Below are 16,210 nucleotides of genomic sequence, written 5' to 3'. Positions count from 1 at the left end.
GCAAGGCCTCACCTCCAGGAAAATATCAAGTAGGGGCAAGCCCCAGCACCTATTAACCTGCTGGACGAGATGAGTCGAGCCAAATGGATATATTCCGGTCTACGTTGTCATTCTGATGGCCACTAAGTGCCCTCCTATCGCTGGACTGTCTACTGTGTTGTCTGCTACAGTTCGGGTTTTTCTTGTTCAAGTAGTGAGAGCCAAATATGGTGGTGATTGTCCAATATCAATATTTAGCTCACAAGGAAAATGCATAATTGTATGCATTTCCTTGATTTTTGTGTCAATTGGACATGAGCTTTGTGCTTGATTTGAGAGTTGTTAAGTCAGTGGTGAGTTGGGATCTTTTGGCATCAGATAAGTGCTGTTGAATTCTTTTGTTTATAGATCGGACAGATCTGCCAATGTCATGAGCCTTGCACTACACTACATCGAAAATGCCGAGGTCATCCAATGGATCAACAAAGAATTCTTTGTGCCTACTAAGTTGCCAGCTTTTTTGGAGTTAGGTTGGTGTGCAAGGTGGAGGGGTGGTAGAGAAGGCAAACCACTTATTTCTATTCTTGGTATCTAGCCTGTTGTGTTTATGATTCAGGATTTGACAGTGGTCACTGAAATTAACTGAGCAAAATAAACAGGTATGTCGAGACTTAAGCACGTTCCATGTGTATATTAATATCTTACTGCGTCTAAAGTCCTGTAACATGAATTGAAATAATCTTGCATTAACTTCTCTTATAAAGCCCATAATTTACTTTAAAAAAAAACTGCAGACACAATTCTATAAACAGCAAATTTATTAAAGGCTCAAAAGCACAGTTTTCTTATTTTCAAAAACAATTTCAGTGCATAGAGTTAAATTCTTGTGAATGTTCCTGTATGAATACAACCAGTTGCAAACTGTATTAGGAAAAAAACAATAACACATCTAAATACTGACAAGTAATTCATATGTAACAACAAATATGAACCTACACGTGCATGTGGTACAGTAACAGACACTTCTGGATTGTAACAATTCCATTGACTTTCAATAGGAACATTACAAACAAGAAGTGTCCGTGACTGTCATGTGTGGGGTGTCTAAAAAATTTAAAAAATCAGTTTGAAATATGTGAACATAGATAACAATGTAGTTGTAAAATATGTGTTCATAAGAAGCAAAAAGACACTTAAACATACAGCACACCACAAAATGATTGGTATATTGTAAAATAAAACATTTGTAAAATTGTAATAGTTTACACATTAATGCACAGAATTGTCTGGAATTAGAAAAAAATCATGACACTTTTAAAACGAAGATTATGTTTAAGATATTTCATTTGAACAAATAAACTCAACAAACTCAACAGTAAAGTGTGTAAAATGTGCATGAACACAAATTATTATTATGTTGACATACCTCACAGGTACGTAAAAAGTATAATGTGGCAAGAGAAATGCTCCACTTACAGTCAGAATTAGAAACCTTTCGGTGACAAGACACAATAAGTACTAACATCACACCTTTGTCACTTTCAGCTTGGCCAATGCATCCTGTGATGGATTGAAATGTGACACTTCAGTACAGTTGCTCAGTTTAGACTTTTCAGTTAACAAATTTGCAAACTCCTTTAGTCCTTCCTTCTTAAGGCTAAGAAGAAACTTCCTTGATTCAACAAAGATTCTTGATTCGTCTTTAGCAATACTGTTTAGTTCAGGAGTCAGGCAGTTTATCATGTACTGCGAAATAAAAATCCCGTCAAAAAAATTCCTGTAAGATTCTTTTCTTTGCATGCTGTTAAGTCCAGATACGGGAAGGAAGAAAACTTTAGCAAATTCAGTGGGAATAGCACTGTGAGTTTCTTCCTTGATTTTTCTTGGTCTTCCATCACCATTTTCAGGTATGTTCGCCACTTTGGAAACATTTTCCTTGATTTCATTTTCATTACCAAACTCTTTCCTAGGATCTATCTCTCTGATCACGACGGCATCAGCATCATCACGTTCTGCAGGTACGTACGGCTCTTGATTTTGAATTTCATGAAAAATTTGCATAAGGTTCCTTTCGGTAATATCTGTAGCTCTCTTTACGTAAGTACCACTGCTTGTCTTCAACATCTCTTTGTCAGGACACTCAATTCCATATGTTATAAATGGGCCAGTAACGATATCACCTAGGTAACCATGATGGCATATCTTTTCTCCAACTTTAACTATTCCCGATGCTAACGTGTAATTGGGTTCGCTGCACTCTGTTTCAAACCATTCAAATGCCACGCCAGACTCCCTCCAATTCTTGTACTCCTGACTGTTGACCATCTTCCCACCTGCTTCGCAAAGCCTCATGTGATAATCCCAATCGAACACCCCAACTTTGGCATCGTATCTAACTCCTAGAAAACTTCTCACTCTGTTATCCCAAAGTTTACCAACATTGAACACACTGTTGCTGCTGTTTCTCCAGAACTTGAATACCGTCTCCAGCACATCTCTGTCTTTATACTTCAGCAAACTTAGGTCAACCAAAGGAAGTCTCCGTTCCAAGTAATCCAAGTTAGTCACCATGAGAATCAGTTGGTTTGCTTTCTGTTGTATAAAGTTACTGGTGTTCGGCCGGACGAATGTATTTCCATAAATCTCCATGAAGAGACGAGTCTTCTCATGAACACCCAACACTTCTGGAGGCTCCAAGGCGGTGAGAAGCAGGAGGAGCTGACGTGCCACCAACTCTAGGCAAATTTCTACGACGTAAAAGTTTACGCGTTTCACTTTGTGCTTGTAGGCACTTGCCATTGTGTGCAATATGTGCCTAGCATCGCCTGCACCAATAATGAGTACATTATACTCGTCCCGTTCACTATGCTCAGAATCATTTATCTCCCTTAGGAAATCAAATGTAGGGCTAAATCCCCACCACATTGTGCACAATTAATATCACAATCAGTCTACACAATATATCTTGAATTCACTATCTTCCAGCACCACACGACGTCAGCTGCCACGAGCTGGAGGAAGTCAAAGCTCATTCTTGAAGCAATGGCACCAGATGGGAATGATAGACACCAGTGATACCAATCACAACACCTGCAACAATGAACTTTTATGTACATATCAATAAGGAACCAGAAATGAATCTAATCTATTGTGTATAAAAGTTGTTTTCGCACTTCTTGTACCATTGCCCCACTTTCTTTCCTATACTAATTCACACAACTTTCATCCTGCCATATAAAGTGGAATCTTGCTTATACAGAGTGTAGCAGTGTTCTTAGTGTAATTTAAAGTTACAATTGTCTATGGAAAGAAGTATTACAGTAAAACCCCGTAAATCCGGACTACTGGGGGGGGATAAGTTGACCATTTTAACGAAAGTCCGGATTAATTGAAATAACATAAAAAAACAGTAGAAAGTGCATTAAAACTCCGTTTATAGCAACAAAACACGTTCGTTATGGTGTATTTAAAGGGGATATGCCTAAATACACTATACAGTACAGTACAAAGTCTGCAGGAAACAGAATTTCATCAGTGGTTGACTGCCTTTTCTTTGGGTAGTTCCCTTGTTGACTTCTAGCCACATTTCAAACCTTGCATCCTTGTTGACTTCTAGATCAAGGGTCGTCACCATAATGGGAAATCACTTGTTGTGGTGACTGAAGCACAGTCAACTGCAAATGGCAATTCATGCACAGTATAATGGATGCTGTTGCCAGCTATACACTGCCAGCCAGCATCATAGTTATTTCCTACTGAAATTACGCTGTGAACTCTTCCACACCCTGTATATTCTTCATAACATTATGGCCAAAAAAAAGTTTAAAATGAACAAAAATGCAAATTCTGGAAAATAATTTCAAGCATTTGATTTGAGGTGGCCCATGAAAAGTTAGTAGAAAGCATACTAGAACTGAGACAGAATATTTAATGGGTTAAACTGTTGATATATTTATATATATATTAACAAACTAATTTCAGATTACTACGGTACACACAAGGACATACTTGTTCCAATTGTTGCATTTTACCAATCTTAATCACAAAGAGCAAAATTTAGCAATACTCTTTTTGTACTAGGATTGTCTTCCTTCATTACAAGATATGGCTCTCGGATGGATATCGTCACATATTATTTACCTTTCTACCAATGGCCCACACCCTAACATCAGATTTTTGGGGTCTCCTCCAGTAGTAATTCATGTTATCATTAGTGTAATATGACAAAGCAGTGTAAACCGTTTTAGTCTGCTAGTGGATGCCATATGTAAGAGTCTAGACTTGCTCATACCTTTCTCTCTGACAATTTTAGATGCTTTATCTAGTAGGTACTTTGTGCTCAGAGAAACCAAACTAATTACTTCTTGTTTGGAGTAACTATCAGGTAAAAGTGTAAGAAAGTAGGAATTGTAACTTTCCTGATGACGTGATTCAAATAAGTGTTTTCTGCAAGGTTAATTTGGCATTAGCATCAACTACAGGAATTTCTGTACGCAATCAATGTATGTGCTTGAAACGTTGATGCTAAAGCAAATGCTGGCAACCCAAATACACTTGTTCATAAAGTGTAAGAAGTTGTACTTTTTTTTGCCATACCAAAGCTTGCATCATTTATCCATTTACAATATGTACCACAAGGTTACGGACTCCTTCATCTCCTAAATTTGTAGATTCCACTGGAGAAGCACCATGCACTTTCTGTGAAATGGTTTCTCCAAATGTTATTTTCACATCAGCTTTCTTTCTTCCTTTTTAAATCATGTCAAGGTACTTGATTGGAGATATTGTAGGATCGAGGACAGATTCTGCATTCAAATAACATCATCATTTCTTATGGTACAAACATTCCCGTTATATCTTCCCTATCTTCTTCTTAACTTTCATATTTTTGCTGAACCATATACCTATATCGAGTATAACATTTCTTGCCAACTGCATCCATTGATAACATGGTGGCACTTGAACCAAATCACTTTTGCAAAGATTGAGCGGAACCACCAATGTTTGTGAAGTATTTTTGACTTGCCTTATAAACATTTCTCTTGTGCCCTTTTCCATGATCTACACACTTTACTCTTTTTTCCTACTATACGATGCTGCAATGGCTATTGACACAAACACTACAAATCACTCCAGAACTCCAACGCAGCAAGAAACTGACAGCAAGTTCAAGATTGAGTCATGTCTGGACAGACATACCTGTTGCAAGCGGACTTCATGATTAACATAAACCTGGCTGAGGATCCCACTGCAAAGTGTGAGAGCGTGAGGAGACCAACTATAAGGTTAAATATGGCGGAGCTTAGACTCTTCCCTGTTTTTGGTTCAGTTCGCTCTGGATCCTGGAGTTCTATTGGTGGATGTGGTGCTGTTATGGCGATGTGGGTTTCAGGCATGACTGAGCTGGAGTCCCACGTCCATGTTGAGGTTTGTTTTTTCTCAAGACAATGGTAACAGCTTCCTTTACTCTTTTGTCCCAGTAATAGGAGCATTTGGATGTGATTTTTGCATCTTCAAATAAAATTCTGTGGCCCTCAGCAAAGCTGTGTTCAACTATTCTTGATTTTCTGATTGGAACAGTCTGACATGTTCATTCTCTCCTGTGTTCCTTGTGGCTATGATTGTGTTATTATAAAGCAACAAACGTACTGCCCACTTTCATTACACAGTTTTTATGGACAATAATGGGAGATGATTTCCTATGATAAAAAAAATAGAAATAGGCTTCTTTGGAGACATTGCCATTTCAAGAAGTGTGATAAAATGCATTTTTGTACTTTGTGACATCATATATTGTAGCCAAGTTATTGTTAATGATAATAATTGCACTAAGAATGGGAATACACTAATCCATACTACAATCCTAGAGAACTTTCAATGTAAAGTATTTTTTCGTTATTTGGAGAGAAATTTTTGAAAATATGAAAAATACTTCTAAAATTGATTTTTTGTTATTTCCATGAAGCAGTATAGTGGCTCCTTCAAAGAAAAACGACTGCAAGTCACTTCTCATTTCCTCATAGCATATGTTTCAAGAGAAACATGTTTTCATATTATTTCCAAAATACACACTTCTCCTCACTTCTTTACAGGATTGTAACTTTGTTAACTTGTACTACAGAAAAAAATATTTCAGCTTTCAATAGATACCTATACAGCCCATCACATAGATATTTTCCAGTCAAATTCACGACAATCAAGAGGCACCTCTGTCTGCCTTGAGATAGAATGGGCCAGCTCAATATCTGCATTGAAAGTGTGAAATGCACCAGCAACCAATATACAATATTAAATATGTAAAGCCTGAATCACAAGGAACTGGATTTCCAGTGGGAATGCCCTAGTTGGCGCTAGACTAACTGGCTACCCATTTGCTAGTTTTCGCCTCACACGATACTTGTTACCACGTACTTGTCGATAGACTCTTGTTCCCATAAGACATTGCACAGAGCAGACAATCTGTATGTAAAGATGGACGAGCAATTTGAAGAATGTTGTAGAAGAATTACTGCTTTGTGCTTTTATTAAAAATTAAAAAAGGAAAGTCTGGACTAGATATATATAGTATAAATATAACATTATATAATATATAAATATAGTATTCAATGCGTACCGAACAAGCTTTATAATTAACCCGGGTATGCATATTCAATATTCATACATGAAGTTCGCAGGATTAATTCACACATTTTTAAAAAATTAAACATTTAATTTAATACACTTGTAATAATAAGGATTTTCATTTTCAGCTAATTTTATTTGTCACATACACATCTCATCGCTTTGCATAAATACCTAAATATTAATGAACTGAACACGAATGCACTGCACGTCATCTCGTTGCTTTTTTTTATCGAGAAACTAACAAAAACAGCCTACACTCAGAAACCACAGACAACTCCCCTTTGCAAACTCACAGATTATCTTCACATGCCCAAACTTTGCTCTGATGGGCTGTTTCACAGAATCCAGTCGAGAAAAGCCAGTAGCAATTAGAACATGTCCTATTCCTCAAAACCAGTCAAACAGCCAGCCAGGCAGCCATCACATCCGGGCAGGTTATCCAACTAACTGGATATCTAGTTCCGTGTGATTCAGCCTTAACAATAGATTTCAAAATTAAAATGAAAGAGTTACTTCTGTGAGAACAGTGACACATACTAGAATTAATTGATACATAAGCAAATAATATTTGTATATATTTCATTTTGCATATTCACACTATTCTTACTTAAAATTAGGCTGATGTTAACTTCCATATTTGCACTCTTTCCTTCAGTGTCCTTTCCATTCATGCTTTTCGCCAGATTTCCATCACACACTGTGTTCGTAAATTACACTGGTCAACATTTTGAACAAAGTTGAGCGATGTTTTCAAAGGAATAGGCGATACTTAATGTATTTTTCCTGCTGAGTTTGAAAATTATATCCGTTTTTCTCTATCATGTCAAGTTTTTTCACAAATGGCAAAAAACTACTGGTGCCAATATATATTTTGTATTATTAATTTGTGCAGGTGCACCATAGAATTACTATTATCATACAGTTACATTACGCACATGGAAGTAGATGGGTTATGTGATGAATTTAACCATATCATATCAGTAATGTGGCCTTTTATAGAGGCTCAGAGCATTTCTTGTCATATTCTAAAAGCTTGAAATAGTTAAGTGCTACTAATATAATTTAATCATGGCAATAACGTCCGTATTTCTTACTGTGCCTGAAATTTCATCCACCTCTATTTCGTACTTGTGCTACCTTTGGAAGCAGGAATGTCCCTTTTTAGCATCCAGCCGTAATCTGCTATCATATTTATATTCGACCTGCCTGGCATCTTCTTTACATTTCCACAATGTCTACGTGGAATCACTTGACTTGTTCCTCACTGAAGTCACCAAGATTACTTGGAAAGAAATTCAGGTGTGAGTACTGCATATGCATAATAATTTGAGACTCATTTAGCAACCAATCTTATGCAAGCTTACATGTTCTGCACATAATGTTCATGGGTTTTGGGTTTGTTCTCAGGCAGACTGCATCTGCATCTTTCAAATTTATCAATGCTGCTATTTCACTTTTTGTCACCGTATATTCAAAATGGATACCAGTCTGATTTGTGGGCCAACGAACATATACTCCTTAAGTTTATCCAAAGTCATTGATGGGAATTTCCTGTCAATATACTGAAAATATTTGCCTTCTCTGCTCAGTGCCTTCACGAACCAGTTCATTATGTCCAAATTGAAATGTAAAGGTGGAAGCAAGATGCTAGACTGATCAAGCAATTGTTGTTGTGACACTTTTTCACACCTGGTGGCAGACAACCTCAACTGAGTAAGTTTTGATTTCCCATTGATGAGCTCTGTCCCGCATTTCCCATTCACAAAGAAAGCAAGAATATTTAGTGCTTCCAGCCTCCAGCAGCAGCAAACCTATCACACACACAGTATCTTAATGTTGTTACAGTACACCATAGACTCATCCACAGTAAAATATGTCTGTTCATGAATATTTCGTACCAAGTGATAACAAGTTTTTTGCAGTCAGCTGGGAATCAAGAAGTTGAACACTTCCCTTTGGTAAATTTAATTCACGTAGTAGATTATCCAGGTACTCTGGTGTTAACACTTCTGGCATGCGACCACTTGCACAAAAATATGCATGGTAAGTGACTTTCACAAATTTGGCAATGTTCTATCTTTGCCTCTTCACCCCATATCTGCCACAAATATGAAGCATTGCAGATATTAAATGCCAATTCAACAATGATCAATGTTTCTTCTATTGTTGTATCATATACATTGAAGACTGTAGGAATTCATGCAAAGTCTGACAGTAGTCTGCCTCACCTCTAATACCGTAAAATTTGCCTTAGAATAGGACAGACATTTGGAAAACTGCAGATTCACACAACTTGTATTTTACGAGTTCGTCCCTAATATCCACAATGCTTCATACAACAAGAAAGGCCGAATAATCCATAAGGAGATTTCAGACCAACATTTCACTTGACAACAAGCAATCAAGAGCAATGTTTCATACTGTAGCGGCATGACAAGCCGATTAAGTCGAGTTATGTTAGTGGAAACTTCAAGCAACTCATGCCGCTTTGATGAGAAATCTCCCTTACACTTCTGACTTGACATTCTGATACTTTCACTTTCGACAACAAAATATGGAACATGCACAGATAAATTAATCAAAAGGTTGCACGCTGCCACTTAATGGATAAATTGAAAAGCTGGAAAATAAAAAATATGAATTTCTCGAAAACTGAGGGTGAATGATAGAAACCAAAAGCTGTTCCAGGGCCAATAATAAAGCACCCTCAGATCAAAAACACCGGAACCCATGTCAACCAGTGCTATTGATCAAGTTTGTAAGACTATATTTTCACCAATAATGAACAGAAATGCATGATATTAGCACCATTTGAAGTTTCACACAGACCTTAAATACATCCGATGTGCACATGTGTAGCACGACAGATGCCCAGGTAATACTCCTATTCTCGTCAAACCTTCTCACGTATGTCCTGTGGATGTTTCCGATGGCAGTATTGCAAAATTGCAATTATTCCTATGGGGTTCCACCACATTCAATGTTTACGTTCCTCCACTTCCAGAGACACTGCTGGAACTGCAAAGGCGCATCAACATCGAAAAGTTCACATAAGACATGGCTGAGATGGTTTGGCAAGAATGGGAGAATGGGGATACTGCCTGGACATGTCATGCCATACGTTGGGTGCACATCGCATGCATTTAAGGATCTGTGTGAAACTTCAAATATTCCTCTTTCAAAGTGTGCTGATATCATGCACTTCTGTTCATTATTGGTGAAAATATAGTCTTACAAAACACACTGGTGTTTTGATATTGCAATTAGTATTATATTATTGTTATTTAATTGGTATATTCCTACACATAGGTTTATGTGAAATTCTTAGTTTTTCTTTTACTTTTACCTTCCTCCAAGCTACTATACAGGGTTAAGTAATAGCGCAAACTGACACAGGTGAAAGTACACGATAATAGAAGCAAAAAAGTCTCAGTAAACATGGTTCTGCAAACGAGCCGTTTTTGAGATAATCGTAAATGTGTGATTACAAGCCACCACTTACTTCATTGTTTGTAAACGTCGTCCTAGTTGGTAGAATGCTAATAATGTGTGTGAATGTGTGGTTACAAGCCATCATTGATTGCATTTTGTAAACACCGAGTGCTTTACTCCTTGTGCGGTCCGAGGTTTGCTCTTTGTTTACAAAACAGAAAATTTCCGAGAGGTGGCGTTGCAATCAAACAGAACATTTCCGAGATGTGTCATTGTATGGAAACTATCAGTACACAGTCTAATCATACTGTGGGAGTCACGTCAGTTGAGCTGGACTGCGTAGTGAAAACGGGAGGCTGCACGCTTGTACCAAGAAAAATACCCTGCTCAAAGACATCCCGAGTGTCGCACATTTAGTAGGGTACATCTGCGCCTCAAAGAACGTGGGAGCTTCGAACATGGTAGGAGAGCAGGTAGACCTGCATGCATTACGCCTGAAGTTGAGGACATGGTGTTGGAATCAGTAGAACTCTCTCCAGGAACCTTGACGAGGAGAATTGCCACACAAGTGCCAGTAAGCGGCAGTAGTGTATGGAGAATTTTACATCACAATTCACTCTACCCTTACCACCTCCAACGAGTTCAGTGTCTCAGTGATAAGGATTGTGTTCCTAAAGTGACGTTTTGTCAGTGGATGCTCACCCTCGTTTTGCAAGTAACTTTTTATTTACAGACGAAGCGAGGTTCACACGCGATGGTATTTTTAATTTTCATAATTCTCATGTTTGGAGTGTACTAAACCCACATGCTGTTCACGAGGCACCACATCAGCAACGTATCTCATTGAATCACTAGGTGATTGTCTCATTGGACCACACATTCTTCCAAGAAGACTCAATGGACCGAGGTACCTTTGGTTTTTGAGACATGATCTTCCATGTCAGAGTATGTGGTACATGCATGATGGAGCACCGCCACGTTTTGCTGCTGCTGTGAGATGACATCTAACATGCAGATATCATCAAAGATGGATAGGTTGTACCGTGACTTCCAAGGTCACCGGATCTAAATCCTTTGGATTTTTGTGTCTGGAGTCACCTCAAAAGCATAGCGTTCAACACTCCCATTGACACGGTTGAAGAACTGGAACAGTTCCGAAATGATCCGGGGGTGTTCAGAAAGAATTCGAAACTCAATGCGGAATCGCGTACAGTATTGCATCCTCTTTTAACAGTGTTACGTGCCCGCATGAGTGAAACATACAGCGAAGAAAGTGTTTAGGAATGCTGAAACTAATTGTGTTTACCTAAACTTATGAACTTAGCTTAATAATGGAGGTAGCATTATAGTATGAGGGAAACGGATTCCTTCCAATTTACAGGAGAAAGTACTTACGGAAATCATTTTCTTTAGCATTGTGGAAGTTCCTGAATGTAGATTTGATCCATTTTAATGTGAATGCGTGTTGTTTTCTGCAAAAATCTCTGTCCGACATGCTGTTTCTGCTCCCACCATTTGCTTTCTGCATGAGAGTGCAATGTTCTGTGTGTAAGATGATGTAAACCCCGTAGCGAGTGTCGCTTCAAGATGACGTGTAGAGGAAGCGCGGTGAAGTTGTTTCCAGGTGTTGAATTTTTAATTGAACACGGAATTTTGAAGGAAGAAATGGAATGTGGAAGATGTGGAAGTGTATGCAAACTGCACATTGGACAAGATGGGAAGTGGATGTACATGTGTACGAAGAGAGTCTACGGGCGTGGAAAGTTGAAATTCAAAAGATTTCTGTGTGGATTTAAACAATATGCCCAAAACCGTACATTTGTAGGAGGACGTAAACTTTCTGTACCGAAGATTATAATCTTTTGTAATATGTGGCTATTTTTGCCGTACCCAAGATGTGATCTCATATGATATGAACTAGACATGAGCCCAAACACAGTTGTGGACTGGTCGAACCACTGTAGGCTAGTGTGTGAGGAATGGGTAATTGCTAATTTCATCCCCAATAGGAGGTCACGGAGTCATTGTAGAAATTGATGAAGCAAAATTTGGAAAATCGAAGAAATGTATCAATAGACGGGTACGTCCTCTTGATGGACAGTGGGCTTTTGGAGGAATTGAGAGGGGAAACGCTACATGTTTTTTCATGGTTCCTGTACAAAACCGAAGTGAAGAAACTCCACTGAAAGTCATCCGCAAATTCATCCTTCCTGGAACAACTATAATATCTGATTGCTGGATGGCATATGTGAACTTACAAGGAGCAGGCTACAGACACCTGAGAGTTAACCATAGTGTGGATAGCCGGATACACCGGCAAGTGGACACATTCATCAAGAGAACCTGCAGCGAATGATGAACGACGACATTCCTGTTCACTCTCAGAATATAGAGAAAGCATGGCGTAATGTTAGACATTCAATTCCAGTTTTCGGACGCAAGAAATATCACTTCACGTGCTACTTATCTGAGTACATCTGAGTAATTTTCCACTGGACAGAAGAATGCATGAATTTTTTAAACAAGCCGGTACATGAAGTGTATATAAATATAGAATGTTGAAGCATGATTTGATTGTGATGAAACTGAAGTGATATAAGTAAGTAAAAAACTGAATTTTAATGTCATGAAGTGTTTTTAATTTTTCATATTTTTTTTAAACTGAAGTGATATAAGTAAGTAAAGAAGTGAATTTTAATGTCATGAAGTTTTTTTAGTTTTTTATATATTTTTTTAAACTAAGCCTGCCTAACATGAATGGTTTGCAAGATATTACCATAATTTGCGAGGTATTAGCATAATGATATTTTTCGGTAAACAAGGTTGCAACACTGCATAAATCGACAAAACACTCTCAGAACACCCCCTGAACCAGTACGCTATCACGGCCATAATGTGTTACAGAATCGAAACAACAGGTAACAGTAAGTACTCATAAATAGAAGAAATAGACATTATCTTAGTTAGAAATGCATTATTTCACCTTAAGAAATGTTCCTCATTCCAAAATATTACGTTAGGAATCTAAAAAAGTCCGAAATAAATCATTGACAGGTGTCTGGGTAACATTACAACCAGTACGCTATCGCCTGCCATAATGTATTACAGAATCGAAATAACAAGTAACAGTAAATACTCATAAATCTAAGAAATAGACATTGATATGCATTATTTCACTTTAGGAAATGTTCCACATTCGAAAATAACACGTTAGCAATGTAAAGAAGTCCGAAATATATGATTCGTAGGTGTTTCCCTCATACGATAATAGTACCATAATGGAGAAGAATAAAGGCGAAAGAAAGAAATGATCACCATGTATAGCCTATGTGATTATATGCAGAGATTAATGAAGTCAGAAAGTGATTACGATTTTATATCTCTATTGTTCTAGCAGGAACGAGCTTTTCTGCTAAACATTTTGGTTGTTTCCCCGGTGTGGCGCCAAGTCATAGGCAGCCCCCACGCACTTCCGTGTAGGTGCATATATTGCAGACCCGGATCAAGGTGAGTGTGGGACAGCTGGTGCTCCTTGATCACCCCTCTCTCAGCTCGTATTAGGTGGTGGCACTACAAGGCAGCAACCCTATGGAAGTCATACAGCTATTTGAGGTAGTAATGCATGCAGATATCCGTTGTAATCCGAGAACATATGTATTCAGATAGATGTATGTAACCCAAGAAGAATTAATGTATGCAGATAAAGGGTTGTAATCCCAGAAGAATATATGTATACAGATAAACGGTTGTAATCCCAGAAGAATATATGTATACAGATAAAGGGTTTTAATCCCAGAAGAATATATGTATACAGATAAATGGTTGTAATCCCAGAAGAATATATGTATACAGATAAAGGGTTGTAATCCCAGAAGAATATATATGCAGATAAATGATTTTAATAAAAATAGTAACATTTGAAGAAAAGGAAAATTCGTCTTATAGATGAGTTGAAAATATAAAGTAAATACCACTGACAACCTAAATGCAGTGGCAAGGCACTAGCCTACAGTTTAGCTAGCATCTTCTTGCAATGTTCACAAGTACAAGATGCTTTCCTCGTGAGCACCTTGGACGTGCACCCAAGCATTACACGAGAGACATTGCACCCATTCTTCATTGAATATCTCACTACAAATGATGCATTCTGTTGTTTTCGCATTAAAATGGATCAAAACTACATTCCCGAACTTTAACAACGCTAAAGAAAATGATTTGCGTATTTTCTTATGTAAAAAGTAAGAAATCCGTTTCCGCTATACGAAAGTGTTACCTATGAAAATAGATTTAGAAAAAATGTTGGTGGATATGGATAAAGGAACTCCCCCCCCCCCCCAACCCACAACTCCGAAATAAGTTCCGACGTCCCCGAGCCACACGAACAATTCACGATTAGGTTATGTTAGGCAAGCATAGTTAAAATTTGGGGATGTAGTAATGTCAGGAATATATATTTCGTTCCTTAAGTATTCGAAACGCAAACTCTTGCGATAAATAATGAGCAATCGGGCATTGTCGGTTGCGATCACGGACCCCCTTATTTTGCAATTTCTACGTGACCCCCCAATTTTAACTTCAAATTCGTGATTAGGAGGCCTCAATTAGTGAGTATGCGAAATATTACAAAAATCGGGGAGGGGTCCGGTATTGTAAATTCGCTCCAAAAATGCCAACACTTAAAAATGCGCGGTAAACAATAACCATTAATTTCACACACATCAAGACCACATTTGTACATGCAATACTATTTTTGTGCCGACATGTTAAATCCCTGTAAACTGAACGTATTTTTATGTATATATGAAATGACCATTGATTCCTCTCCAATTGTATTCGTGATCGCATCTATGACAAGTTGACGATTACCTTGCAAACATTCGCATCATTTCGCTTATGCATCAATTTGAAATGCTGATCAATGAAAAATTGTGCACGTAAAGACTTTTGTCTCAAGTTGCAATTCATTGTCTTGCATATTTTTCACTTGATAACACGTGTATTATAACATTAATTCTTACCTTTAAAATAAAAAACTTCCACGTTGTTCCAACGAATAAGACATTATCACGTCAAACGCCATTTGTAAACAACCAATACCGAGGAGCCAATAAGCATCAATCTACCAAGCAGGAAGAAAATATTCAAGTGCATTCTTATCGGATTATAATATTCAGTTTATAGGGGAAGGGGAGTGAGCACTAGCAAAGCAGGGTTGGCATTGATATTACTTTTAAAATTAAAAATGATTATGTCCTTATCAGTTACATTTAAATTCGTGCGTTTGTATGAATACAGCGACGTCACCAGAGGGAGCACGGGGCGGCCGCCACTCACTTGGCTTTAATGAAAATTGAAAAGATAAAGAGTATTGCGATTTACCTCTTTTCTATGTGGTGTGTTTTATCACGTTGCCTTTTTATAACAACTTGATTCAGAAAAATTGATTTAGTTTTACACCAAAGTAAACTGTTAAAGGTTAACGGTAATGTGATCAGATTTTTAAAACAACAAAACTAGACAATTTTAATTTTCCTGAAGAAAAAAGAGATGGCAAAATTTTCATATAAAAACTGTTTCGTCACAAATATGTTTGAAAACTAAATAAATAATTGGATTTGATTGATTTGGTGTTTTAAGTCCACTTTATGCACAGTAAGGCTAATCGGGACTGGACCTACAGTTTAAAGTGGTATCTGAACCACTATGTGCCCCACCAGGTATCGAACCCAGGACAACTAAATAAATAAATACTGTGTAAATAACTTATATAATATGGTGATATGCACTGCACCCTAACCAAGCAGTCCTTTAGAATTAGAAGTCATTCATTGATATTTTGTCGAATGGATCTCCTTCAGTACATCCTTCTTTTCAAATAATATTTTGTAAAGGTTTGCACAAGTTCATAATAATAGTAGAGGTGTATTATTGCAATAATTCTATGATGATAAGACTCTGGCCCATTTTATTCATAAAAAATTGGGACACCCTCCATGCTAATAATCTGATTACCTTGGTCAAGGAGGTAAACTGATGTACATGGTGGGCACAAAGTCCCGTGACCCCCCACTAATGTATGATATGGTATGACGTATACCAATCCAGTAATTCACAGATCATATGCCTACATCTTAACTGTCACTAACTGTTCAAAGGGTCCGTATGAACCCCATCA

The 16,210-nt window shown here is 37.6% G+C and overlaps 1 protein-coding gene across 2 annotated transcripts; it reads right to left on the bottom strand.

Moving 5' to 3' along the window:
* Positions 1-787: 787 nt before the first annotated feature.
* Dnaaf3 (Dynein axonemal assembly factor 3) lies at positions 788-15,126 on the bottom strand. Of its 2 annotated transcripts, none has more exons than XM_083120330.1 (2): positions 15,054-15,126; positions 788-3,069 (listed from the first exon to the last, which is right to left on the bottom strand). In XM_083120330.1, the coding sequence occupies exon 2, from the start codon at positions 2,902-2,904 to the stop codon at positions 1,504-1,506; it is 1,401 nt and encodes a 466-aa protein (XP_082976456.1). In that variant the 5' UTR covers positions 2,905-3,069; positions 15,054-15,126; the 3' UTR covers positions 788-1,503. The 2 variants fall into 2 exon arrangements, with proteins under 2 accessions (XP_082976456.1, XP_082976457.1); XM_083120331.1 differs by lacking the exon at positions 15,054-15,126 and adding an exon at positions 14,902-14,962.
* Between the last annotated feature and the right edge of the window lie 1,084 nt (positions 15,127-16,210).

The sequence above is a fragment of the Lepisma saccharinum genome, chromosome 4 (genome assembly GCF_977018435.1).
Source record: "Lepisma saccharinum chromosome 4, izLepSacc3.1, whole genome shotgun sequence".
Lineage (NCBI taxonomy): Eukaryota > Metazoa > Arthropoda > Insecta > Zygentoma > Lepismatidae > Lepisma > Lepisma saccharinum.
This window is presented reverse-complemented; position numbering and strand designations above follow the sequence as displayed.